Here is a 26,837-nt window from a genome sequence, read left to right as displayed (position 1 = left end):
TCTCAGGTCACACAGGTGAGTCATTTCAGAGCTGGAACCTCACTACGCAGAGTGCTATCATTTGGTCGTCCTGTGTCCCGTCCTACAGGGTCTGGTTTGATGCTCACCTGGTTGTGATTCTCTTTGGACAGAGTGTGTTTGATGACCTGGAAGGGGAGGAGATGCGGCGAGCTCGCACCCGGGCCAATCCCTACGAGATGATCCGTGGAGTCTTCTTCCTCAACAGGTTTGCTGACATTTCCCTCCCGTCTTTCAGTGAGCCTTGCTGTGTCTCAGCTTTCCAGACATCTGTACTGAGTCAGGCTTTTCTGCCTTGCTTTTTGTTTCAGGGCTGCAATGAAGATGGCTAACATGGACTTTGTGTTTGATTCCATGTTTACAAATCCACGGGACTCTGATGGGGTGAGAACAAGATTCTGCTTTAAATTCAAGGTGCTGAGTGGACTTCAGCTTCTGTGGCTCAGGGATTGCTGTTAGTTCAATGCCAGCAGAGTACTGCTAGATAATGGAAATGAGCATTTCAGAGAGGGCCCACTGTGCTCCGTGGTTCCAGGAATGTCCCCATAAGGACTGGTCTTCAGGGCTGCTTGGCCAGAGTGCCAGCCGCTAATGTCACAGATCTTGCTGCTCACCATGACTGGAGGCAGATGGGGCCTATGGCACTGGAGAAAGGGCCATTCCCAAGTTGGATGTGCGGGCCTGGGGAGCAGAACGGTGAGGCCTTGAGTTAGGACCTGGCCTGGCCTCAAGCCATCGTTAAAGATACATTTATTTACCTAGCCTCTGCTTTGTGCCAGACACTGTCTGTATCATATACAGGGGGCAGATGTGATCCCTGTCCCCATGGCACTGAAATCTAGACATTCTGGGAAGTTTGAGAGCTAGAAGAGGTACGAGGCTGGGTGTACGTAAATCCTGTCTTACCCATGGGAATTTGGAGGCCACCCACTCCCACTAGGGTTTGACCTTCTTCCTTCCTACTGTGGGTGAAGTAGGGCAAAGGGTTGAGAGTATTCTTCAGAGAAAACTTCTTTTCCATGTTGAAACTTGTGACATCCTCTCATTGGAACGCTGTGAGAGGAGAATGCTTTGGAAAGTTTGATTTGAGAGCTGAATGAAGTGTGGGCATTTCAGGAGGTATTTTCCATGGTCTGTTTAAAATCATTATCATTTCTGTGATGGAGATGAACACGGCATTTAGGAAGCTGTTGGCATCATTGAAGCTCATACTTTCTTTGAGCCTTCACTGCTTCATTCTATAATGACCCTTGCTAAGCTGCCAGAGAGAGGTTAGAACCAGAAAACTCTGGAGGACTGTTCCTGCTTTTGAATATGGGTTTTAGACAGGGCTGCTTTCCCTCCTTGCCGTCCTGAAACAGCTTTGCGTGGGATCCTAAGAAGCATTGGTCCTTCTAAAGAACTAGTGGAGAAAAATGATGATCTGCTTGGCCATACCTCGTCTCTCTAAACACAGAGTTTTTGTTGTGATAGAGAAAGAAAAGGACATTTCATTCTAGAATTCCTTTTAGGATTTTAAAGCATTTTACCCAATCTTATGAAGTTCATTTTCTCTAACAGTGACATGGCAAGGAATCTGCTGTGCCTAGTCGTGTTTCTATTTCAGTTACTCTCATGAGCCAGACCCCCTGATTATACAACCAAGTTCTTCATGTTGCAGCTCCACCTGCCTCACTGCTTCTTCCCCGCTGGTAAACCTGGCATGTAGACCCCTCCAACCTTTACTCATTTATTCTCAGGTCTGTGTCCCCATTTTCCAGTACCAGCAGGCAACACAAAACAAAAAGGCTGTTGGAATTAGCATTTTGAGAAAATTAGGTTGATAGAAGGTTGATTAAATTTTCTGTGCCCCAAATGATTTCCTTTAAACCTGCCTGACAGAAGAGCTCTGTTAAGCTGAGGGGAAGTTGCAGCATCATTCTGGGCTTCTTAATGTGAGCACCTTCAGCCGCTGGTACCTACCTGCTTGTTGTCTTTTGCTGTCGAGAAAATGAAGTAGGCACCAGGGTTATCCCACTCAGGTCGAGAGTAGAGACGTTAGTTACAGCGGAACAGGCAGCGTGTTGCTAAATGCTTCAGGCAGCTGCTTGGCCTGGATTGATTGTTAGTGGCCGTGGGGAATTGCCCTTTCAGAGATGCTTCCCTGCACTCCACTGTACAGAATGATTTCTCTCGAGCCCAGGGTGCTTTCTTCTCTTTTCATCTCCTTGTTTCCCCTGAGGAACAGAGTGACAGCCAAGCCCAGAAGGCTTCCTGTGTTTTTGAAGTAAGCAGAGAAATCAGAGCAGTCCTAGTAGATGTGGGAGTGGCCAAAGCCCAACATACACTCAGGTTTGCTAGGGTCCTAGTGTCTCTTACAGCAGTCAAGTTTCAGACAAAGGGCAGAAAACCTGGAAGCTTAGATGATGTCAGCCCATCTGCACAGGAAGACCTGGCTGTTGTGGTCAGACCAGCTGGAGTTGATCTCACTTGGATGGAGACTGACTGTGAACAGTTATCTTGTGTCTTGGGGCCTTTTTTTTTCCCTACCTGTAACATGAGAATGCAACATCTGTCCTGCTGTGCAGAAGGCAGTAAGAAAAAGACTTAAAAAAAATTTTTTTTTAATGCATGTAACTACCCACGAAAATTCTGTTAGCAGGAGTCAGGAGGTAGTAGTAGTAGTAGGCCTGATAGTGTGGCTGGAGTCCATGTTGAGGAGGTGGGTTGAGCAGTTCCGGCAGGCAGTAATCACAGAGGGTCCTTTTACTGGGGCTCTGGCGGAAACCGCGTCTTACCTGCTGAAAGGGTTGTTAGACTCCCGGTGCCCTCACCTTCCTGTTCCTCATTGAAGCATTTCTTTCTCCTTTTCCCTCTTGTCTCCTGCTTGCCTTTGTAGAAGCCACTGGTAAAGGACCGGGACCCTGAGCTCCTGTACTTTGCTGATGTCTGTGCAGGCCCAGGCGGCTTCTCAGAGTATGTGCTGTGGAGGAAGAAGTGGCATGCCAAGGGCTTTGGGATGACTCTGAAGGGTCCCAATGACTTCAAACTGGAAGACTTCTACTCGGCCTCCAGTGAGCTCTTCGAGCCCTACTATGGTAGGGACACTGAGGAGGGCGCTGGGAGGTACGAGGGCAGCCCTCTGAGGCACTTCAGGTTGGCAGCAGCTGTTACCCGTGTGCATGTTTTCTTCCCTCAGGCATTTGGTCTAGGCTTCCCCCACCCTGTCGGGAGAGCCAACTGCTCTTCGTTACTCTGGGCCTGCTGTATTCAGGTTAAATACTCAACTAGGCTAACTCTTGTCAAAGCCAAAGTAATCCCTCCCTTCAGAAGCACACCTCTCTCGTGGTGACAGGAAATAATGAAACTCTCTGATCTCCAGCAGAGGGCTGGTAGGGTTATTAACATACACACACACCCACCCACCAGCCCTGTCACAGGTGCAGAAGGCACAGGGCCAGGTGGCCCAGCATCCCGCAGTACCTCTTGTCTGTCTTGTTTGTGTGACTTATCTGCAAGCCCCGGGACCTTTCTAAAGAGTTGTCACCCAGAGTTGGATGTTGGTTCTCAGGTGTAGATACTTTAAATACAACTGGGTCTTGAAGAGGAAGGATCTGTTTGACTTGCTAAGCCATGGCTGGTCAGCTCCTTCTGGGTCTTGCTTGTTACAGCAGGCCCTGTTCTTCCTCCCAGCCTATCACCCTTCATTCAAGCAGCCATGTGGGGTGGGTCCTGGGTCTCAAGACTCCTGTGGTACCTCTGGTCACTGGCCTATGGTTTGTATGCCAGCTGCTAGGACATGCAGGGCACTATGAATTGAAGCTTGTGTCCTGCCAGGTGAGCACGGGATCGACGGAGATGGAGATATCACCCGCCCAGAGAACATCACTGCTTTTCGCAATTTTGTCCTGGATAACACAGATCGCAAAGGTGTCCACTTTTTGATGGCAGATGGGGTAGGTAACTGTAGCGTTGGTACCATTGAGGGATTTGTTATTTTAGAGGACTTGTTTGTTATTTTAAAGGATTTGTTTTTGTTTTGTTGGGTCCTTTAGCCATACCCAAAGATGATAGCCTACTATTCAGGTAAGTAGGATTTGCATTTCTATTTTTTTATGTATTATTTTTTCTTTTTTTAGATTTGTTTTCATTGAAAAGTCAGATTTATAGAGAGGAGAGACAGAGAGAAAGATCCTCCGTCCACTGGTTTACTCCTCAAGTGGCTGCAACGGTCAGAGCTGAGCCGAGCTGGAGCCAGGAGCTTCTGGGTCTCCCACATGGTTGCAGGGTCCAGGGCTTTGGGCCATCCTTGACTGCTGTCCCAGGCCACAAGCAGGGAACTGGAAGGGAAGTGGAGTGTCTGGGACACAAACCGGTGGCCATATGGGTTCCTGGCACATGCAAGGCAAGGATTTCACATGCAAGGCAAGGATTTAGCCACTAAACCACCACACTGGGCCCATCTCTATATTTTTTGCATTGTTATAATAGCTGTGTTGTGGACTGTGGACACTTTTGCTTGGAGCAAGGAGGAGCTTCTCAGGTCACTTCATAAAAAGGGGCTTTTTTTTTCATTCTGAAAAAGGCAAGGATCATTACCAAAACCAGCTAGGCAAGACTGAAGGGGAAGCATTTGTCCCCTTGATGTTACTCCTGGCAGCTCAGGTGCCTGCACAAGGCTTTGTTACTGTGGGCTGCAGTGTGTATTCAGGGGTCCTTGTCCAAAGGCCACTACTTAGGACACAGGGAGTTCTCACCCAGTAACATGACACTGCAAATAAAGCTTCCTGCATTCCTTGGAGAAAGGATAGCATGGCTGTTGCTTTGTGGTTATATGGCTGGAGTTGAGAAAAGCCCCTGGAGCTTGTTGTGTGGCATCTCTGGCAGTAACGATGTGGTAGGTGAAAGAAGGCAGGGAGGATGCTGGTACCCTGGCTTACCAAAGCAATGTGCTGTAAGTCTGGAAGGCATTGATAAACGTTTTAAATTCTGAGTCATTTAGCTTTTGTAGGAATGAGGGAAGTTTGGCCTGGCTGGAGTCAGCTTAATGAAGACCAGCCTCTTTTTATGCTGTTTTTAAATTTATTTATTTTTTTATTTGAAAGGCAAATTGACAGGAAGAAGGAAAGACAGAAAGGATTGTCCATTTGGTGGTTCACTCTCCAAATGGCCTCCAAGGCTGGAGCTGAGCCACTCTGAAGCCAGCATCCAGCATCCTCCTCCAGGTCTACTGTGTGGGTGTAGTAACCCAAGCAATTGGGCCATTCTCCACTGCTTTCTTTGGCCATAAGCATGGACCTGGATCAAAAGTGGAGCAGCTGGGACATGAACCAGTGTCTATTTGGGATGCTGGCCCTGAAGGGCAGAGGAGTAACCTGTAGAGTACCATGCCAGCCCTGTGTTATTTAATTACAAAAATATGTAATGTAAAATACATTCTCTTAACCATTTGTAAAGTTGCTTTTTTTTTTTTTAAGATTTATTTATTTGAAGGGTAGAGCAATAGAGAGAGGAAGAAAGGTATATTCCAATCACTGTTTACTCCCCAAATAGTTGTAACAGTCTAGAGCCAGGAATTTCTTCCTGCTTTCCCAAATGGGTACAAGGGCCTCAGCACTTGGACCTTCTTCTGTTGCCTTCCCAGGCACATTGGCAGGAGGTTGGATTGGAAATAGAGTAGCTGTTACTCCAGTATGGGATTCTTGCATCATGAGTGGTGACTCCTGTTAAGTTTTTGTCTGTTTCTATTTATTGGAGTTGCAGAAACAGAGAACTCCTGTGCACTGATTTACTCCCCAGATGCATGTAACAGCCAGAGTTCATCCAAGCTGAAGCAGGGAGCTGGGATCCCCATCTAAATCTTCCACATGGGCAATTACTTGAACCATCAGGGTGCACGTTAACATGAAGCTAGAGTCAGAAATGGGATCATGGCTTAAGCCTGGCACTCCAGTGTGGAATGTGGATATCACAAACAGCATCTTAACTGCTAAGCTGAACACTTGCCTCCTAATTATGTTTAAGTGTACAGTTCAGGAGTGCTGAATATGTGCACATTGTGTGCAGCAGGTTTCAGGCCCCTTTCGTTTTGCAGAACTACAGTTCTGTACCTGTTAAACAACCCTCCCCACTACTTTCATGTGAGCTTGGCCTTTGGCTGTTTGAGGCCTTGTCACTTCTCTTTGACACCCAAACCTCTTGTGCTCTTGTTTCAGGGTTTCTCAGTGGAGGGCCAGGAGAACCTGCAGGAAATCCTCAGCAAGCAGCTGCTGCTGTGTCAGTTCCTCATGGCGCTGTCTGTGGTCCGCACAGGTGCTGTGCCCCCTCTGCCCCGTCCTCTCCCCCGAGTCCCTAGGGGCCCTGTTGGGCAAGACAATGTTCAAGGATTGGCTGGAAGGTTAAAAAAGAAGGGCATCTGTTTATATCAGGTGGCTAAGTAAGGGGTTTAGGGAAAAAAGTTGTACAGAATCGCAAATGCTAAGGTTGATTGTCCGCCTTGTTCCTGACTGCTAGTGAAGCCCAGTGCTGACTTCTTGACTTTGTTCCATTACTCACTGAGGCTCTCTCCCTCACCTCCTTGAAGACACTCATTGCCCTTGGTGTATCTGCTCTAATCCAGGAGGCCACTTCATCTGTAAAACCTTTGACCTGTTCACACCATTCAGCGTGGGGCTCATCTACCTGCTGTACTGCTGCTTTGAACGAGTGTGCCTCTTCAAACCAGTTACCAGCCGTCCTGCCAACTCAGAGCGGTGAGGCCTTCCTCTCTCTTTTAAGAGTCAGAACAGCAAATCCTGGTGCATCTCTGTGGCATGAATTCTCAAGCTGCATTAAAGCCTTTCATCTGATTAGATGATTAGAGTCAGTGGGTTTCAGGGTACTTGGATCCTAGTGGTCCTGTGATGTACTTATTTAGCCTCATCTCCACAAGCTTTATTCTACCTGCCTGTGTGGAGGGGAGAAGAAGGGTTTCTTAACTTGGCCTGAGAAAAAGTGACTAATAATAAAGATACTAGATTGGAAAGGGACTGTGAAGGGGCAAGGGAACTGCCATCTAGACGCACTGCTGACATCCCAGGTAGACCTAGTGTCCATACATGAGGTGAGAGAAAATGCAACCAATCAGAGTTGCCAGGTAGCTTGCAAAGACAGATTCCTGGGCTTTGTGCTTGGAGAGACTTTTTTCACTGGTTCTGTGATTGAGCACATCACCCCCAGGGGATGGAGATGCAGCACGACTGATGCAGTGTGTTGGAAGCCACCGCCTCAGACAGTGGAAACATAGCCTGGCATAAAAGGGAAGGATTGAAGTCAGCCTTTACAGCACAGAGTCTTTGTGTTCTGTATTTTTGTGCTCAGACTAGATTGGACAGGGAAGCTGTTAACTTTGTGACTGCATGGGTTGGGAGGAAAGAATGTGTGGGGAGGAAGCTCTTGCTCAGTGGATTGACGGTGTCTCCTGCCAGGTATGTGGTGTGCAAGGGCCTGAAGGTGGGCATAGATGATGTCCGGGATTACCTCTTCTCAGTGAATATAAAACTAAACCAGCTGCGGAACACCGATTCCGATGTCAACCTTGTGGTCCCCTTGGATGTGATCAAAGGAGATCATGAATTTACTGACTACATGATACGGTCTAACGAGAGGTAAGACAACCAGCTGTTTGTGCTGGCACACTGGGCCGTCAAGGAAGACCAGAGAGCTAAAAACTGAATCCAGTGATTGGTTCTTACTGTTACTTGTCAGTCCCTACAAATTGGTTACCGAGTTTAGTCTGCTGTGTGCAGGGCTCCCTGTGACGTTGGGGATCGTGGGAACTCTGATCCTGCTTCCGTGTGCTGTTGTAAATGCTGCGGGTGGGTGCCTGGAGGGTAAAGACCTGTTCCAAAGGAATCTTAGTACGACTTACAATTGACAGCAGCCTGTGTCCCTGGAGACAGAGTGATGCCCACTGAATTGCTGCTGTTTGTAAAAGACCACTTTGTGAGTGCCCTCTTCGTAGGCAGGAGGTGAGGGAGAGCAGGGGTATAGACATGCTCTGAAAGTGACAAGTCTTTCACCAGATCATGATTCCTGCTAATGCATCATCTGAGAAACTATTTCTGTTACCTTCTTTAATTTCTTTGACTCTTCCCCACCACCTATTAGTGATAGTAATGTAAAGTTGTGACAGTTGTCTGAGCTCTGCCAGTGAGCATACTTTAGAAGAATGAAGGTTGTATGGTGGCATTGAATCAGTACCAAACAGGGTGTAGGAAAGGCCAAACCAGAGAGGGATGGACAGACAGATGGGGACACACAACACACACACATGTGTCTTTCATCCACTGATTGACTCCCCAAATGACTGCAACAGCCAGGGATAGCCAAGCCAAAGGCAAGTCAAGAATTTCATCTGAGTTTCTCATGTGGATGGCAGGGGCCCAGGAACTTTGGCAATAATCAACTGTTTTCCCAGGTATATTAGCTTGGAGCTTGCTTGGAAGTGGAGCTGCCAGTACTTGAACCAGCACTTATAATGGATGTGGGTATCCATGTGGCATATAAACTTGCTGAGCCATTTTTCTGGCTCCCAAACTCCATTTCTTTTTAGAGCTTCTAAAAACACCAAGTTTTTTATTTAAAGTCAGGGTTACAGAGAGAGAGTGCATGAGAGAGAAATCGATCTTCGTCTGTTGGTTTATTTCCCAAACGGCTCCATAACCAGGGATGGGCCAGACCAAAGCCAGGAGCCAAGAGCTTCATCCAGGTCTCCCATGTGAGTGGCAGGGGCCCAAACACTTGGGCCATCTTCTGCTTGGATCAAAAGTGGAACAGCTGGGACTTGAGCTGGCACCCATATGTTGATACTACAGATGGTAGTTTAATTTGTGCTACAGTGCTGGCCCCAGTGCTGAGTCTTCAAGTAGTCCTATAACCAACCATGTGTCTTTTGCTTTAGTTTTTAATTGAGATATGATTTTGTGACATGAATTCTTCTGTATGTGCTGCAGACAGTTTTGACACATATGTAGCCTACATCCCTATTTAGATAAAAAGACAGTCTGTCATTTCGGGAATTATCCTTGTGCCCCTTACTTGGTCAGTCTCAAAGTAATTAGTCTTCTGATTTTTGTTACCACAGATTAGGTTTTCCTGTTCTGAAACTTTAATGGAATCCCATTGTATGCACTTTTGTGTTTGGGGTTTTTCCCCCTCACTGTAATGCTTTTAAGATTCATTGATGTTGTGCAGGTTTATTTTTACTCGTTGCTGAGCAGTATTTCAGTGCATTGATACAGCATGTCTTATCCTACTGATGGCTCTTGAGGTTTTTCTAGTTGTACTGTTACTAATAGAGCTGCTACAGAATTCTTATATAAAGCTTTTGACAGACAGATGTTTTCATTCACTTGGATAAATACCCAAGAGCAGAAATTCTGGGTCATAGGAAAGATGTATGTTATTTTAAAAATGTCATACAGCTTTTTAAGTGCTTGTACCATCTTACACTTCACTCTGTCAAAGTTTGAAGTTTTAGTACATCATTGTCAACATTTGGTATTGTACGTCGTTTCATTTTAGTTTTTCTAGTGCCGTGTAATGTTTGTCATCGTGATATTTGTATTTCTGTCACAACTAATGATGCTGAACTCCTTTTTTATGTGCTTATTGGGTAGTTGTATATCTTATTTTATGAAGTGTCTCATCAAGTCTTTAGACTGTTAAAAAGTTGGTTTTACATGTTTGGGGCTTTTTCTCCTTAAAGATCTATTTTATTTATTTGAAAGGCAGAGTTACAGAGAGAAGGAGACATACAGAAAGAGAGGTCTTCCTTCCACTGGATCACTCCCCAAATCTCCACAATGACTGGGCCATGGCCAGGCCAAAGCCAGGTGCCAAGAGCTTGTACCAGGTCTCCCATGTGGGTTTAAGGGCCCAAGGACTTGGCCCATCCTAACTACTTTCCCAGGCCATCCTCAGGGAGCTGGATGGGAAGTGGAGCAGCTGGGACACGAGTCAGCACCTGTATGGGATGCTGATGCTTGAAGGTAATGGATTCACTTGTTGAGCTCCACTCCAGTGTCTTCTATAAAATGGCATATCTGTGTAACCTAAATACATCTTCTACTTTACACCATCTCTAGGTTATAATACCTGATGCAATCTAAATGCTTCATAAATAATTGTTAAGCTGTATTGTTTAGGGAATAAATGACAGGAAAATGTCTGCAAAATAAGTTAATTTATAAGTTTTAGGAATGGGGCCCGGCGGCGTGGCCTAGCAGCTAAAGTCCTCGCCTTGAACGCGCCCGGGATCCCATATGGGCGCCGGTTCTAATCCCGGCAGCTCCACTTCCCATCCAGCTCCCTGCTTGTGGCCTGGGAAAGCAGTCGAGGACGGCCCAATGCTTTGGGACCCTGCACCCGCGTGGGAGACCTGGAAGAGGTTCCTGGTTCCCGGCATCGGATCGGCGTGCACCGGCCCATTGCGGCTCACTTGGGGAGTGAAACATCGGACGGAAGATCTTCCTCTCTGTCTCTCCTCTTCTCTGTATATCCGGCTTTCCAATAATAATAAAATCTTTAAAAAAAAATAAGTTTTAGGAATGATTTGTATGTTTTCTTTGTAAGTCCAATGTCAAATTTGTGTACTGTAAATATTTGTCTCCAGTCTGGGACTTGCTTATTTATTTTCTCAGTTGTGCTCATTCATTTTTTGAAAGGCAGATTTACAGAGAGAAGGAGAGACAGAATGCTCTTCATCTACTGCTTTAGTCCCCAAGTGGCTTGACTGGGCCAGTCCGAAGCAGGAGCCAGGAGCTTGTTCTGGTTCTCCCTTATGGGTACAGGATCCCAAGAACTTGAATCATCTTCCACTGCTTTTCCAGGCCATCCTCAGGGAGCTGGATCAAAAGTGGAGCAGCTGGGACATAACCTGGCGCCCACGTGGGATGCTGCTACTTGAAAGTGGAGCATTAGCCTGTGAGCCACCACATTGGCCCCAGTTGTGCTCATTTATTTTTGTTTGAAAGGCAAAGAGAGAAACAGGACAGAGAATGATCTTACATTTGCTGGTTCGCTTCCCAAAATACCCACAACATTTCAGGCTGGCCCGGCTGAACCCAGGGACCTAGGGACTTGAGCCATCACCTCCTGCCTCCCAAGGTGTGCATTAGTGGGAACCTAGGATCGGAAGCAGTCAGGAGTTGAACCTGAACACAAGGTGTGGGAATCCCAAGCAGCATCCTAATTGCCCCTGAATGCCCATCCCGTAATAGTGTTTTTTGACAAACAGGTGTTTTCAGGCTTTAGTTTTTAGTTGTGGTAACATGTACATCACATAAAATTTACCATTTTAAATTCCCAGTTAGGTGGCATTAATGACATTTGCCATTGTGCGGCCGTCAGCACTATCCATTTCTATAACGTTGCCATCATCTCATACAGAAACTCTTTCCATTAAACTGTAGCTCCCCGATTGCCCTTCTTTCTGAATTTGCCTATTGTCTCATATAAAAATAATCATACAGTGTTTATCCTATCGTATTCAATTTATTTAGCAAAAGTCCTTTCCTGTTTACAGCTGAATAGTATTTCATTGTATGTGTGTATAGATTGCAGTGACCTACTGGTGGACATGTAGGTTGGTTTACCCCTTTTAGCTGTGAGCCCCGAGTGCTTGCGCGAGTGCCTGTGTGGATTCTTCTGAAGTGTCTGGAATTGTGGTTGGATCATGTGGTTTTTCATTTTTTAGGAACCATCTTATTTTTCCTGGTGACTACATCCTTCCCATCAGTGATACCCACAGGTTCAAATTGCAGGGCCTGGCATTGTGGCACAATTGGGTAAACTGCTGGACCCCGTTGTCCCATATGTGCACTGATTTGAGTCCCAGCTGCTTTGCTTCCAATCCAGCTCTATGCTAATGTGCCTGAAAGGCAATGAAGAATGACCCAAGGCTTGGGCACCTATACCCCGTAAGAGATGTGGATGGAGTTCTGGGCTCCTGGCTTCTGCCTCTCCCAGGTCTGGGTGTTATAGCCATTTTAGGCACTGAACCAGGAAATGGAAGATCTCTTTCTCAACCTCTTTGTCACTCTGCCTTTCATGTAAATAAATAAAAAAAAAAAGTTCATATTTCTCCACACTAACGTTTGTCTTTTTCTGTTTTTTTTTTTTTTTTTTTTTAAATGGTAGCCATCCTGTTACATGAGAAGTAAGGCTTTCTGGTTGTGGTTTGCATTTCCCTAACGCCTGGTGATCCTGGGCATTAGGGATGGGCTGTTTCTACCTCTTCCCTGGAGAAATGTATATTAAAATCTTTGGCTCGTTTTTAATGTTTTTGTGCTGAGTGGTAGACATTCATTATGCATTCTGGATATTACTCTTTATCAGATTTACAACTTTAAAATATTGTCCCTCTGCAAGTTGTTTTTTAATTTTTTATTTGTTGCTTTGTGCTTTGCTGCACGGATTTTGGTTTTGGTATGGTCCAATTTACCTGTTTTTTCTGTTATTGCCTGTGCTTTTGGAATCATATCCATGAAATTGCTAAATCCAATGTCATAAAGCTTGAAATACTTCATTCTAAGAATTTTATAGTGTTGGCTGTTATGTTCAGGTTTTGATCCATTTTGAGTTAACTTTTATATATTGGGGTAGGTCTGACTTCATTCTTTTGTATGTGAATATCCATTTTTTGCAGTGCTGTGTGTTGGAAGGAGTGTCCTTCCCCCACTGGATGCTCCCGGCACCCCTGGTGAACATCGTTTGATCGTGTACGTGAGAGCCTTTCCCATTGGTGTGCGTGTCTTTAGGCTAACACCACACTGTTTTCTTTCTTGTAACTTGTAGTAAGCTTTGAAATCAGAAAGTACGGATCCTCCAACTTTGCTTGTCCTTCTCAATATTGTTTCAGTTATTTGGGGACCTTTGAAATTCCACTTGCAAAACCACTAATTGGGATTTCAGGGATTAAAATATAGGTTATTTGGGATAGTTTTGTCATCTTCCTTCCAATCTCTCCACACTGACGATGTTTCCATTTATATGTCTGTCTTTTTTCAGCAGTGTTTTACAGTTTTCAGTTACAAGTCTTTGACATTCTTGGCTTAAATTCATCTCTGACAACAACAAAAATGTATCCATAGGTGTCTTATCCTTTATGATGATACGGTAAATGAAATTGTTTCCTTAGTTTCCTTTTGGGATTATTCATTGGTAGTAGTATATATAAATAGAGCTGATTTCCTCGTGTTGATTCTATATCTTGTAAGTTCCCTGAGTTCATGTGTTAGTTACATCAGTATTTTGTTGGAATCTTTAAGGTTTTTTACATACAGGATATGTCATCAGTAAAGTGAGAAATTTTGCTGTTATTTTTCAGTTTGGATATCTGGAAATTTCTTTAGTAATTTTTTTCCCCATTAAAAAATCTGCCTATAATAAAGTCATAACAGTATTATCTTGTTTGCATACCTTACATTTAGTTCTGTGGTACAGCTCAAAGTAATGTTTGCATATATTTTGTGACAGAGGGGCCAAGGGATTAAGATTTATTTTAGAGAGATACAGTTGTTTTGGCACTATTTGCTGAGAATCTTTCTCCTGTTTGATTTCTCTGCACCTTGCTTGAAAATTATGTTACTGAATATGTGTTAGTCTATTCCAGGGTGCTCTCTTCCGTTCCATTTATCTGTTTACCCTCTTGCACCATATTCTCCATGACTGTAACTTAACAAAAGAAGTCTTCAGGTTAGGTAATAGATATTCTTCAGTTTTGTTCTCCTTCAGGATTGTTTCGGCCTGTCCAAAACATTTGCATTTCCATATAAATTTTAGGATCAGCTTGTCAGCTTCTATAAAAATCTAGCTGAAGAGGCAGACGTTGTGGCATTATGAGTTAAGCCACCACTGGGGATGCCAGCATTCCATGTCATAGTCTAGGTTTGAGTCTCAGCTACTCCACCTTCTGACGAAGCCTTCTGGTAATGTGTCTGGGGAAGCTCCTGGATCCTATCCTGAGTGTAACGTGGCCCAGCACAGCTGTCGTGGCCATTCAGGAAGCGAACCAGCAGATGGAAGAGTCTCCAACTCCAGTCACTCTGCCTCTCAAATAAGTACATCTTTATTTATTTATTTGTTTATTTATTTATTTACTTGTAAAGATTTATTTACTTATTTTTATTTGAAGACAAGAATAGATATCTTTCATCTGCTGGTTAACTCCCACATGATTACAACAGCCAGAGCTGAGCTGATCCAAAGCCAGGAGCTTTGTTTGGGTCTCCCTTGTAGTTACAAGGGTCCAAGGACTTGAACCATCCTCTGCTGCTTCACTCAGGCTATAAACAGTGAACCGGATTAGAAGTGGAGCAGCTGGGACACAAACTGTTTTATCTATGGGATGCCAGCATTGCAGTGAGAGGATTAGCCCTATAATGCCACCATGCCATCTCCAAATAAGCACATCTTACAAAAAAGAGGGGGGAAGAGAAATCCTGCTGGAGTTGTGATGATTACATTGAATTGAGGGGGAATTGACATCTTTATATATTCCTATCCAGGAACAAGAAATATCTGTCCAGTCATTTGGGTTGTCTTTATTGTCTCAGCAATACTGTATAGTTTTCAGTGAAGCAATCTTACTTGGTTCCTGTTAAATTTATACTTAGGGATTTTATGAGTTTGGATGTTATTGTAAATTGTATTTCCAAAATTGTATTTCCATTGTTTATTTCTAGTCTATATTCATACAATTGATTTTTGTATATTGCCTGTATCTTGTGAAAATGTTCAGTTTCCTTATTAATGCTAGGAGATTTTGGTATGTTCCCTGAGATTTTTTTCATATATGAAATTATGTCTTAAGAAGATAAAGACAGTTTTACTCTTTCTTTTCTGCTGTGTTTGCCTTTTCAGTCTTTGTCTTGTATCTTAGCACCCTGACTGCTCCTGCAGGAGGACACCGAGATGACGATGCGTGTGGCCCCTGTGCCTTTTTCCTCAGTTTTCATTCATGTTTAAGCATGAAGTATTACACCATCTGTGTGTCCTTTATCGAGATCACAGTTTTCTTCTATTTCTAGCTTGCTGAAAATCTTCAATCATAATAGATATTCAGCTTTGTCAGATACTTCTGTTGTATCTAGAAGTTTTCTTAAGTTCAGTAATAAACTGATTTACCTAGAATGATCTTTGAATAGTAAACAGATCTTGCATTTTGGTAATAAATTCCAGTTACTCATGATATACTATCACTAATATTTTCTATATTTGTTAATATTAATGAAGCTTATAGTCATTCATGAAGGATGTTAGTCTGATTCTACGTTCTTCTGAAGTCTTGGCTTGATTTTAGGATCAAGGCTAGGCTGTTTTTATGAAATGATTTGAAAAATGTTTCTTTTCTGAAACAGTTTATGTAAGATTGGCAGTTTTTGTTTTTTAACTTTTTGGTGGTTGAGCCATTTGAGTTTCTCTGTGGAAAAGTTTAAAATGCAGTGTCGTGGGGTGGACCTGTGGCACAGTGCTTCAGGCACACTGGGACACACACTGCTCACACCAGAGCGTGCAGCTGTGGCTCCACCGTAGATCATAGCTCCCTACTGTGTGCATCCTAGGAGGCAGCAGATGACAGAGGAACTGCTAGGGCTGCTGCCACTCTTGTAGGGGAACTGAGCTGAGTCCCTGGCTCCTGGGTTCATCCTGGCCCAGCCCTGGCTGTTGCAGGCATTCGGGGAGTGAACCACCTGTCTCTCTAGTCCTCTGCCTTTCAGCTAAATAAAACATTTCAAAGTAAAATAAAACTTGGTTTCTTAACAGATCAGAGCTTTTCATATTTTGTTTTCAGTGAATTTGTTGTTCAGTAATTATCCGTTTAATTTATGGCATTAGATTTATGGGCATGAGCCAGTGTTGTGCAGCAGGTTGAACCACTGCTTACAGCATGCCAAATCAGAATGCCAGTTTGCTCCCTGGCTTCTCCACCTCAAATCCACTTTACCTGTTTCTATGTTTTCGTTTGGGTTTTTGTTTGTCCTCAGATTCATTGACTCTTTTTTCCTTTACTGTGTTCAGTCTGCTGAAAAACTCATCAAAATAATTGTTTACTTATATTTTTCATTCTTGAGTATTTTTCCCCTTTAAAAAATACTGTTACGGAGGACCTGGATTGTCATGCAGTGGGTTAAGGCATGTCTTATGACACTGGAATTTTATATGAACACTGGTTCCAGTCCTGGCTATTCTGCTTCCAATCTAGTTCCCTGCTAATGTGCCTGGGAAGGCAGCAGAAGATGCCCCAAATACCTGGGTGCCAGCCACCTATGTGAGAGCAAGGGTGGAGTTCCAGCTTCCTGACTTTGGTTGGTCCAGCCTGGCAGTTGCAGCCATTTGGGGAGTGAACCAGCAGATGGAAGATTAATCAAACACTCTCTTACTCTGCCTTTCAAATAAAAGTTACTAGAGGTGGCATTGTGTCACAGTGGGTTGCGCCATACTTGTGATGCCAGCATCCCATATGGGAGCGCTCATTTATATCCCAGTTGCTCAGTTTCCAATCTAGCTCCCTACTAATGCACCTGGAAAACAGCAGAGGATGGCCCACATATGGGGGCTCCTGCCACTCAACTGGGAAACTTGTATGAAGCTCCAGGCTGCCGGCTTCAGCTTGGCTAACCCAGAACTAGCCATTTTTTTTTAATTATTTATTATTTTTAATTCATTAATTACATTGTATTATGTGACACAGTTTCATAGGTACTTGGGTTCTCCCCACCCTTCCCCAAACCCTCCCACCATGGTGGATTCCTCCACCTTGTTCAGAACTAGCCATTTTTGTGGCCATTTGGGAAGTGAGCCAGAGGAAGGAAGGTCTGCGTTTGTTTTTCTACCTTTCAAAGAAAAAATAAATAAAGTATCTTATTTTTGCTGAAATTCTCCATCTTTTTATGTGTATTGTCTACCTTTTCCACTAGATCTAGTATTTTTATCACAAAACCAAACATATTTATCAGTTATTTTACGTCCCATGTGAGGGTTCCAGCATTTCAGCCATCCCTGGGTCCTGTCCTTGGGGCATTTTCCCTTGTCAGTGTCACATGTCCTTCCCTGATCGTGTACTTCATAGTTCTTTATTAGATCAAAGATGCCACATGTAATAGGACAGAGGAGAGGAAAGTCGAAAGGAGAGTCAGCGTGGTCAGTCTGTAATGGAACTGCACCTGGAATTTGTCACTGCTATGTTTACAATCTGTGTCACTAGTTTCAAACTATTTAAGGATGGATTCAAAAGTTTTTTCAGTAGCACTTGGGATCTGAGTGTCTGGAGGGTTGACTCAGTTCTAGAACCCTCTGCCCGCAGCCTCCCATGGGCTGCATGTAATTGCACCTTGGGACTGAGGAGGGATCCTCTGCCTTCATCGTGTTCCCTGCATACAGGTGGCTACAGCTGTGCTCTGTCCTCATGTGTCATTTGGCTGTCTTCTGAGATCATTTTTTTTTCCTCCTAGCCATTGTAGTCTGCAGATTAAAGCTCTGGCCAAAATCCATGCCTTTGTTCAAGACACGTGAGTGTTGCCTCCTTTTCTTAGTTCAACTGTTTCAGGGGAAGATATTCTATCTCTCACTCTGCTGTGAAATATGAAAGGTGTTACAAGGCCTGTGGCGTGAACCTTGGCCTCAGAGACTTTATGTTGGCGTTGGGCAGATGAGAGTAATCTAGGAAAAGGACGCAGGAGGAGGTACTAACTGCATCACAGGGTGTGTGTGGCACAGCACAAGTGAGCCTCAGACTGTTCTGGTGCTGGCTTCCCCTGCAGGGCTGGGAGGGGGTGCACACAGGCTTACCCCCACACTTGGGGGACTTGAAAAATTTACTGGCTTCCTTTCTTAGGACCCTGAGTGAACCTCGGCAGGCAGAGATCCGCAAAGAGTGCCTCCAGCTCTGGGGGGTGAGTGCCCCCCATGTGCCCTTGTTGCTCTTGTCAGAAAAGCCACTGGGAATGGGATTGTACACAAATTAGGGTCTCCATGCGCTCACCTTGGGATGTGTCTTGCCTTCTAAGGGTAACATACAGCTGACATCTGGGCAGTGTGATGAGCTGCCTCCTCAGCCCTTCGGCTGCCAGTTTGGCCAGTTGCTGGGCTAGAAGGGACGGGGTGGTGGATGGACAAACTTCATGTTGCTGCTGCTGGTCCTGCCCTCAATGTGCAACCACAGACATGAAGAAACAGCAGTGGGACTACCCACTCCTTCACCCTCTGTCCAGCCTCTTAGGTTCCAGTTTTTCCCATCTGAACATGGTCCCTCATCTGCATATGCTCCCACACAGCCTTGGTCAGCATGGCATTTGACAATCAAAGCTCTCTGCTCTCTCCTTTCAGATCCCAGATAAGGCTCGAGTTGCTCCTTCTTCCTCAGACCCAAAATCTAAGTTCTTTGAGCTAATCCAGGTAGGTCTGGAATCTGTGGTAGAAGAGGGTAGCTGCCTGAGGATAGATGCAGAGGGGATGCTGAGGCCCTGCAGCCCTCGCCACCTGTGGGCTTTGGAGGCACCACCAACAGCTCTGGGGGCTGGGTGGAGCCCGCCACAGTTGGGAACATTGGGTAGACGGTGTGGAGTTGCCCGAGAGTATGCCGGGCCCTGAGATTCTGATCCTGATGTGCTTGTGTCAGGCACTGATGCCACCCAAATGGTGGTGCGGGCTGTGGGAGCCCAGCATACTTGGAGTTCTGTGGGATTAACCTGCTGAGGAGGTGTGGAATGTGGGGTGACCCTGGACCGGGGGCCAGTCCCAGCTTTTGGGTCCTGTTTGTGTTGAACCGGTGCTGGCAGTTCTTCCTCCGTGTTTTCTTACCACTCAACCTCCAGCCTTTCTCTGGGCTGCATCTAAATCTGGTCTAGATCCTGAGCTGTAGTGCTGTTTTATGAGGGGTAGGGATTGGAGAAGGGGTTCAGTGATAGCCCCAGAAGAGCCATGGGTGCGTTTTCCTGAATAGGGTAGTGGATCACTCACTGCTCTCTGGCCAACTGCTGGAGAATCCTTCCTTTCAGTTTTATTGAAGGAGCAGCTTTTGTATTCTGGTGACATTTCCTTGCATCCCTGGTAAATTGATCTCTACCCGGGGCCTCAATGTTCTTTCTTCCCCAGCCTTCCTAATAGGTCCTGAAGGAGCACTCCAAGCAGATGGAACTAGATACTTTTAATGCATGGTTAGGTAGGGAGGAGGCCACAGAGAGCATGTTTTGGAGAGCAAGTGCTGCCTGCCCTACCAGATACAGGCACACCAACCAAGGGCCTGCCCCTTTCCCCAACCCAGCACGGTTTTCTCTAACCCACGGCTGCAGGGTACGGAGATTGACATCTTCAGCTATAAGCCCACGCTGCTTACCTGCAGAACCCTGGAGAAGATTCGCCCAGTGTTAGACTACCGCTGCATGGTGTCTGGCAGCGAACAGAAGTTCCTCATCGGCCTTGGGGTGAGTTTGTGGTGGGCTCCCTTCCCGCTCTCAATGTGGAATGCTCTTGAGCCTGTACGTGGTCTCTTGGCACCCAGCAGCTGCACTTTAACCCTAGTGCAGGTGCTTCTTGAAACTTCTTCCTCTAACACCATCCTCGCCTGTGTCATCCCCTGGCTTGCAAAGGTATCCCCTGTCCTTTCTCTGGGGTTTTGGAGTCCAGAGTGAGGTGAGGGGGGCCTTGGTGAGTTCTGTGTCTCACTAACATGGTAACTTTTCTTTCCACTTTGACTTGTGTGAGCTCTTCCTCACTGAGCTACTTTTGCATCTTCTCACACTTTGTGTTTTCTCACTCCTCTTTCACCAAATCCACCCATCACACTTTGGACTTGGGTCTTTTGAAAGATGCCCTGGGCTGTCTGCTGGCAGCAGGAGGCAGTTCTCTGCTTATTTCTGCTGAGGCAGCAGAAAGGCAGTACAACAAATATAACCTTTCCAGGAGGCTTTCTTCTGGTCCTTCCCAGCCCTTCAGCTAGCAGCTGCCTGCCCAAAGCCCTTTTGGGAACCAGGTCTCTTCTCAGTCTCCACACCTCTCTGACTGGCCCGCTTTCTACCTGCAGAAGTCCCAGATCTACACATGGGATGGCAGCCAGTCAGACCGCTGGGTCAAGCTGGATCTGAAGACAGAGCTGCCCCGGGACACCCTGCTCTCAGTGGAAATTGTGCATGAGCTGAAAGGCGAGGTCAGGAGGCGTTCCATCCAGCATCAGTCCTATGGCTCAGGGACTGGCCTCTGCTGGGCCTGACCCTGTGCCCCAAGTCAATGCGCTGACTGTGGGCAGTGGTTGGCAGGGCCCAGGACTAGGAAAGGGTTTAACGATTCCTCTTCCTAAGTAGTTGCTCCAGCCATGGAAAATTCAGATAGGAGGGAACACAGTCCTGCTGTATCAAGAGCCCTGGGGGATGCTTTAGCAGCAGCAGGTTTTTTGGCGAAGGCCCCCTTAGGAAGGACAGCATTCATCATTTCCCAGGAGCAGGAGCATTACCCACTGTATTCAAAACACTTGGTAACCATAGCTGGCAAAGGCCAGGTGCCTAGCTCTGGCTGCGGGGGCCCCATGGTGATGGTAGCTGCTGCCCATTGGGGTTAGGGCTCCAATGGCCCATTATCCAAAGCCTTCCAGTGGGCTCATCCCCTGCTAAGCCCCGACCAATTCTGTGCTGAGAGGGGAGGCAAGAGAAGTATTCTTTTTAGCTCCCTACCCTTCCCTAGCTGTAGGTGGAATGGAGGCTGGCATGCTATGGCAGAGTGGGCAGCATACTTGTCCTTCTAGGGGAAGGCCCAGCGGAAGATTAGTGCCATCCACATCCTCGATGTCCTCGTGTTGAACGGCAGTGATGTCCGGGAGCAGCACTTTAACCAGCGGTCTGACCTGGGCCCCTGGCTAGGGGGAGGGCAGGGGAGGCTGGGCAGCTCTCCGAGTTCATCTCTCACCCAGGCCTTCTCTACTTCACGGATATCCTGAGACTGTGCCCTGTCCCACCCACCGGCCGGTCCCACGGGCACAGGGGAGATTGGTGTTGCCTTCTGAGCCTGAGGGCTTGGGCCCTGGCTGTCACAGATATTCGGGCTGTGGTACTACTTACTCATGCTCCAGTTGAGCAAGAGTTGGGAAGAGAGGTCTCTTCCACACAGGTCACCCCGATTAAGTTGGTCCACCTGAGTGGCTATACTGTGGTATCCCTGGTTTGGGGTCACAGTGCAGACACAGAAAGATGCCTGAAGTTCCAGCAGGGGACTGAACACCCTTAGGGAACACAGCCAATACTGGGGTGTGGAGTCAGACCTGGGAGTGGAGGGCCTGGGTGAGGATGGCAGTGGAGACAGCAGGATGCTGCCTGAGGGCTAGGGGTGCTGCCTTTCTAAGTGGCTTTGCTGCAGGTTTAGATCATGCCCCTGGTGCTGTGAAAACACCCTGGGCAGGGTTACTGGTGGGCACCATGGTGTGGCCCTGACTTGCTGTTTGGATTGCAGAATTCAGCTGGCTGAGAAATTTGTGAAAGCTGTGTCCAAGCCCAGTCGGCCTGACATGAACCCCATCAGGTGAGCAGGGGTCTCTCCTCTCACATCCCTCTTCCCCACTGCTGCTTCCTGGCCAGTGAGGGCTGGGAGAGTGCAGGGGAGGGGCCAGGCAGCTGGTGGTAAAAATGACTGCCCTTGTCAAGCCGTGCATGTTTCAGGGTGCTAGGCAGGTGGTCCCTGTTCCCCACAGGATCCTCATCCTATCTGGCAGTGGGTGAACTGCCACAGATGGCGACTCCTTCCTTGGGGTTGAGGTGCCTTCACTGAAAATATGCTGTGACAGTGCTGACACTCCAGAAGTCACTCACACTGCTGTATCATTAGCCTGTCACCTGGTCTATACGACCTTCCCCTCAGGAAGAAGAGTGCTTAGGAGATGGGAGTTTTGAACATGAGAAAGAGAAGGGTGGTTTGAGGGAGTGGTATGCTCAGAGCTTGGGCTGTTAGATGTGTGAAGTTTCCAGGCCCCTGACGGGGAGATAGAGAAAAGCCTGCAAGGGTAGCCAAGGCCCGAGGGTATTATCAGCCCTACTCCTCAAGGTTTCATGTCACCGGAGGTTGGCATATCTGTTTATACTTTATCAAAGCCATTTTCATTGTTCCTCTTAGTTTAAGTCAGTTGTTGGATTACCCCCAGGCTGTACTTCACAGATGATGTCAAAGACAACAAGCAGTTTCTGTGGACACTTCCACGGGTCCTGCCCAGCAGCCTGAGGTAGCCTGGTGGGTCTTCTTACCCAGGAGTACTCCAAAGGCGTGTTCAGGGCCCCCAGGGGCAGAGCCCCACATTTCTGCCTAGGAGTCCCCTAGGGTGATGGGATGGTAGGAAAGCCTAAAATTCAATTAGCCAATATGGACAAGAGTCCGACTCTTGGTCTTCTGGCCTCTGGCAGTGGCAGGAGGACTTGAGGCTGGGAATCCTGGCAGACACCTGTGTGTGCCAGACCTTTCCTCCATGCCCTTCAGTCTTCCAGGGCACCTCCTTTCGGTCACCCTGAGGTAGGCCCAAGAAGCTGCTTGGCAGTGCTGAAAACTTAAGGCTTGTCAAGGTGGGACAGCAGTGCCACCAGCTGGGCATCCTCATTCTTGGGCTGGGTGACTGAAGGGAGGGTCTGAGGCAGAGGGCAGCTGCTACTTCCCGGAGGAGAATGGCTGCTGGAAGCCTCTGCTCACTCCACCCCTCTGTGCACAGGGTGAAGGAGGTGTACAGGCTGGAGGAGATGGAGAAGATCTTTGTCAGGTGAGTCTCACCAGTGCAGTGCAGGGCTTGAGGGGAGCAGGAGCGGAAGGCAATGCCATGGCAGGGATTTGTTTTCTGCCCAGATGGCTGGAGGGTAGAGTGGTGGTAACTTAGTCTGCCTAGCTTTCTCTATCCCCCCATGGTTTTAGGGGTTGAGTGCTGACAGCACCTGGTGGGAGGGGAGCCGGGCGGCATGTCAGGCAGAAATACTAACTGATCAGCAATAGTTGGGATCATCCCTGTGACAGGCAGAGCACCAAGCTGGTTGAAACCCTGTAAATCCCAATTCTTGGTGGTGCGAACAAGTGAGCAGGCTTGTGTGTTCTTTTGCGTGGAGCACAGGTGCTTACAGAGCTGAGTCTGCTCCCAGGAGCCAGCAAGGGGAAACCTAGTGCTCCAGAAGGGTCTGCTCTACCCTTGGTGGCCACTGTGCTGCCAGGGTGGGGACTAAGGACCTGGTGGCACCTTTGGTTGCAGATGTCCCGCTGGAGCCCGAGAGCAGTATCACAGCAGGCTCTTCCCTCACTGTGCTGCCTCCACTGCTCAGCTCAGTGGCAGGAGGCCGAGATGCAACCCCCATCCTGCTGTTAGCTCCCTTGCCGTGGGACTTGGGGCTTCTCCCTTTAGTCTCCGTGCCTCCTCCTGTGCTGAACTAGGATAAAACACTGGGTGGTGTGGCCTTGACGTCAGCCAGAGGCTAATGGGAGGGTCTCTCGCCATCTCTTACTGCTGGCGCACTTGCCTGGGGAGCCAGGTTGGAAATGAAGATCATCAAGGGTTCCAGCGGCACTCCCCGGCTCAGCTACACGGGACGGGATGACCGGCACTTTGTGCCCACAGGCCTCTACATCGTCAGGACTGTGAACGGTGGGTGATGAACAACTATTTCCTGCCCTAGCCCCTTCGCCGCCCCAAGCTGGAGCTGAAGGCTCTCTGTGAAGGTTGGGGATAGTTGTGCTGCTGGGCTACCCTCGTCTCTTAGTGAGCTGGCATTCTAAGCCAGCTCTTTGTGGGCCCTGGGAGCTGGGTTTGAGTGGGACAAGGTGTCTGCATACATGCTGGCCCTGTGGCCACAGAGGGCCTTTTCACGGGCCAGTAGCAGATCCAGAGATGCCAGCCCCTGTGACCTAGTGAGGGAGGCTGTATCCTCATGGCTGTCCCCACTGCTTTGGGGGTAGGGGCAGACAGCAGGTGTATCCTGTGGGCATCTGTCCTTGCTGAGCCCCTTTCCTTCTTCCTGTCAGAGCCATGGACCATGGGAATAAGCAAACGCTATAAGAAGAAGTTTTTCTATAATAAGAAAACCAAGAGATCCACCTATGACCTCCCTACAGACTCCATTGCTCCATTTCAGTAAGTAGCCTCTCTTCAAGCCTGCCCTCAGCAGCACATGGGGCCCTGGGCATCAGGAGCAATGATGCTGTGACAGTAGGAGGTTCCCCATCTTAGGGGCTGGTCTGGGCAGGGCGTCCACCCAACAGCAGCCACTGTGTATGACAGGTCAGCCCTGGCCAGCTGGGAACAGTGTGCTGAGGCTGTGGCCCTGCACGTTGCGACTTGAGGTGCCAAGCCCCCATCACAGGATTCCAGCGTCCACTTGCCAGGTTATGGGTCACACATCTCCAAAGCATTCCTCCATCACCTGTGCTTGACCTGACACTTTTCCCTGTCCCCACACTAACACCACAGAATGAGTCCCTGGGTGTTCCTTATTAGCAGCCCAGCTGCTTGTTGGGGACAGATGGGTTCTAAGAAGCAGGCAGGAAGGCTGGGCCTTGTGGCTGCCATAGGAAGCCCCTTACCTGGCATCCCTGACGAGCATCCCGTTCCCAGTGTCACTGTTGCCTGGGTCGTGGGATGGTCTTGCGGGTCTGTGCCCCAGCCTCTGATCTCCTCCTCTTTCCCCTTTGCAGCGTCTGCCACTGTGGCCGGCTCTTCTGGGAGTGGGGCGATGGTATCCTTGTGCACGATTCCCAGAAGCCCCAGGACCCAAACAAGCTGTCTAAGGAAGACGTCCTTTCCTTCATCCAAATGCACAGCGCCCAAGGGTCGTGGGCCATCCAGCGTGTCCCAGGGCAGGGCTCTGGGCACCTGGGACCCTCAGTGGAGCACTGCAGCCCGGTCAGAGGGCAGGTGGCCTCCCTTGAGCCTGCGGAGGACTGCACATGGTTCTCAGAAGCCTTCTCGCAGGAGCCTTTCCTCTGCTAGGACTCGGCCTGAAGGTGGCTGCTCCCAAGCAGAATGAGGTGAGCGCTCCACGCTCCAAGGGCAGTGGAGCACCCAGCGAGGAGCTGCTCTCGCTCATGTCCTGTAGACTCACTTTTCTGAGTTCCGTGCTCCGCCCCGACAATGGCCAAGTCCCTGCTCTGCCTGGGAGTGGGTGCAGGCCCACTGGCATGGGCTGGCCAGGAGCAGCTGCCATGCAAATCAAGGTTTTTCTTGAATGCCAAGCTGGGGACTTCCCGTCTCCTCCCTGAGCCCTCCCGGCAGGCCGGGAAGAAGAGCTTGGGTCCTCCACCTTGGGACTGTGTGTTACTGCCTCCTGGCATTGTGGAACCTTGCTGAGCCTACCCTCTTGGGATTCAAACCCTGGGCAGCTGTGAACGTGCAGGCACCAGTCCTAAAGTCCTGCCTGTGTGTGTCAGTCATGGCAGGTGCCTCAGTGGTCTGAGCAGCCCGGGTGCTGTGGGGTCAGGACAGCTCCTTGCTACCCTTCCTCTCGCTTTCCCCCACGAGCAGGTGTGGGCTGGTTGTTCGTCCCTATGTGGTCACTCCATTTCCTGTAACTTGGCGGAGGCACAGAGGGAGGAGGGGGAACCTGGCAGTAGTTCTGGGTGGGGGAGGGCACCTATGGTTATTTTTAATGGGAAATACCTCTCAGATGTTGGTATGAGCCTCCTGGGGGCCCAGCTCAGAGCCAGCCTGGTTTCCATGGAGCTAGGGTGCTGAGGTTCCCAGGGGATTGGAACTGGCTCCACCATGGGGTCCTTCAGGCAGCATCTGGCCCCTAGGCTGGCAGCAGCACTGCTAAGATGCTGTGTTCCACCCAGTTCTGGGTCTATCAGTGTGTCTTGCAGAACCTTAAATCACTAAAGATAAACATATTTTTAAAACCTGTGTGGCTCTGTGACTGGCTTGGCTGAGACAGCTTGGGCGGAGGCTGCATTCAGAGAGAACTTGGTGAATGGGAGCCCATCCGAGCTGTGGGGCCCTTGCAGGGCTCCCAAGGCTGTGCTGGAGAGGAAACGCAGAGAACAGTTGGAGAAAACCTGCAGCTCGCGGGAGAGCAGACGTGCCGACAGCCCCGGGAGGGCAGGAGCCACCTTCCCCGACATAAATCACACAGCTCGCTCAGCAGTAGCATCGTGACAATCCACGATTGGCCTGTGTGACTAAACTAACAGAGGTGGCAGACCAATTAGTGTCACTAGACCAAGGGCAGGGAGGAGGGCGAGATGGTCTGGTTGACCGTGGCCAGCCTCTGCCAAGGCAGCCAGGGCTGGTCCCGTCAGTGCCACCCTGTCCTCCCTCCAGCTAGCGTTGCTCCACCAGCTGCTTCTGCCTCCACCCGGCCTCACAAGGCTGCTGTGGGGTCTCAGAGCCTTAGGTCCCCGGCCTACTCCTTAAAAGTCAATTGGTTTAATCTCAGCCACCCATGTGCTGCCTTGCTTGGCCTCACCTCCCCCGTCTCCCCACCCATGGCCGCTCTCCCTGCACAACCCGCCTGATGGACTGGCCGCTGTCACCGTGAGTCAGTCTGGTCCTCCCCATGGCTCTCGCTGCCCACTCACTCCTCTGGGAGCCTCAGCAGCACTGCCTGCATGTCCAAGATGGATTAACTCCTCGCTCCCCAAGGACCCCTACAGGACAGCTCCAAGTTCTTGCAGTGCTGCGCAGGCCAGGCTGCATTTTTCCTGCACAATTACAGGCAGTGGTACTGATGGAGGGTAAGCTGGGGTGTTGCGGGGGTGCACAGTTTGGGCTTGGGAAGTGTTTCCTGCTGTCTTAATTTCCCACTCACGCTGCAGGCTTGCCTTCCCCACTTGCCCCTGTGTTCTAAGCTGAGAGCTTG

The 26,837-nt window shown here is 48.3% G+C and overlaps 1 protein-coding gene across 2 annotated transcripts in view; it reads left to right on the top strand.

The window, feature by feature from the left end:
• The window catches only part of CMTR1 (cap methyltransferase 1), a 44,862-nt gene extending 19,415 nt beyond the window's left edge, over positions 1-25,447 (top strand). For both annotated transcript variants that reach the window (XM_004590487.2, XM_058663733.1), the window contains exons 7-24: positions 132-226; positions 330-402; positions 2,897-3,095; positions 3,835-3,953; positions 6,213-6,309; positions 6,617-6,749; positions 7,464-7,643; positions 17,493-17,549; positions 17,876-17,933; positions 18,367-18,435; positions 19,332-19,463; positions 20,063-20,185; positions 20,777-20,868; positions 21,478-21,546; positions 22,718-22,765; positions 23,520-23,632; positions 24,010-24,118; positions 24,679-25,447. In XM_004590487.2, the coding sequence (XP_004590544.2) occupies positions 132-226; positions 330-402; positions 2,897-3,095; positions 3,835-3,953; positions 6,213-6,309; positions 6,617-6,749; positions 7,464-7,643; positions 17,493-17,549; positions 17,876-17,933; positions 18,367-18,435; positions 19,332-19,463; positions 20,063-20,185; positions 20,777-20,868; positions 21,478-21,546; positions 22,718-22,765; positions 23,520-23,632; positions 24,010-24,118; positions 24,679-24,973 (2,061 nt within the window). In that variant the 3' untranslated portion in view covers positions 24,974-25,447. The remainder of the gene's footprint in view (positions 1-131; positions 227-329; positions 403-2,896; positions 3,096-3,834; positions 3,954-6,212; positions 6,310-6,616; positions 6,750-7,463; positions 7,644-17,492; positions 17,550-17,875; positions 17,934-18,366; positions 18,436-19,331; positions 19,464-20,062; positions 20,186-20,776; positions 20,869-21,477; positions 21,547-22,717; positions 22,766-23,519; positions 23,633-24,009; positions 24,119-24,678) is intronic.
• The last annotated feature ends 1,390 nt before the right edge of the window (positions 25,448-26,837 follow it).

Source organism: Ochotona princeps, chromosome 1 (assembly GCF_030435755.1).
Source record: "Ochotona princeps isolate mOchPri1 chromosome 1, mOchPri1.hap1, whole genome shotgun sequence".
NCBI lineage: Eukaryota > Metazoa > Chordata > Mammalia > Lagomorpha > Ochotonidae > Ochotona > Ochotona princeps.
The sequence above is the reverse complement of the archived record's forward strand: the minus strand, read 5'-3'. Positions and strand labels throughout refer to the sequence as shown.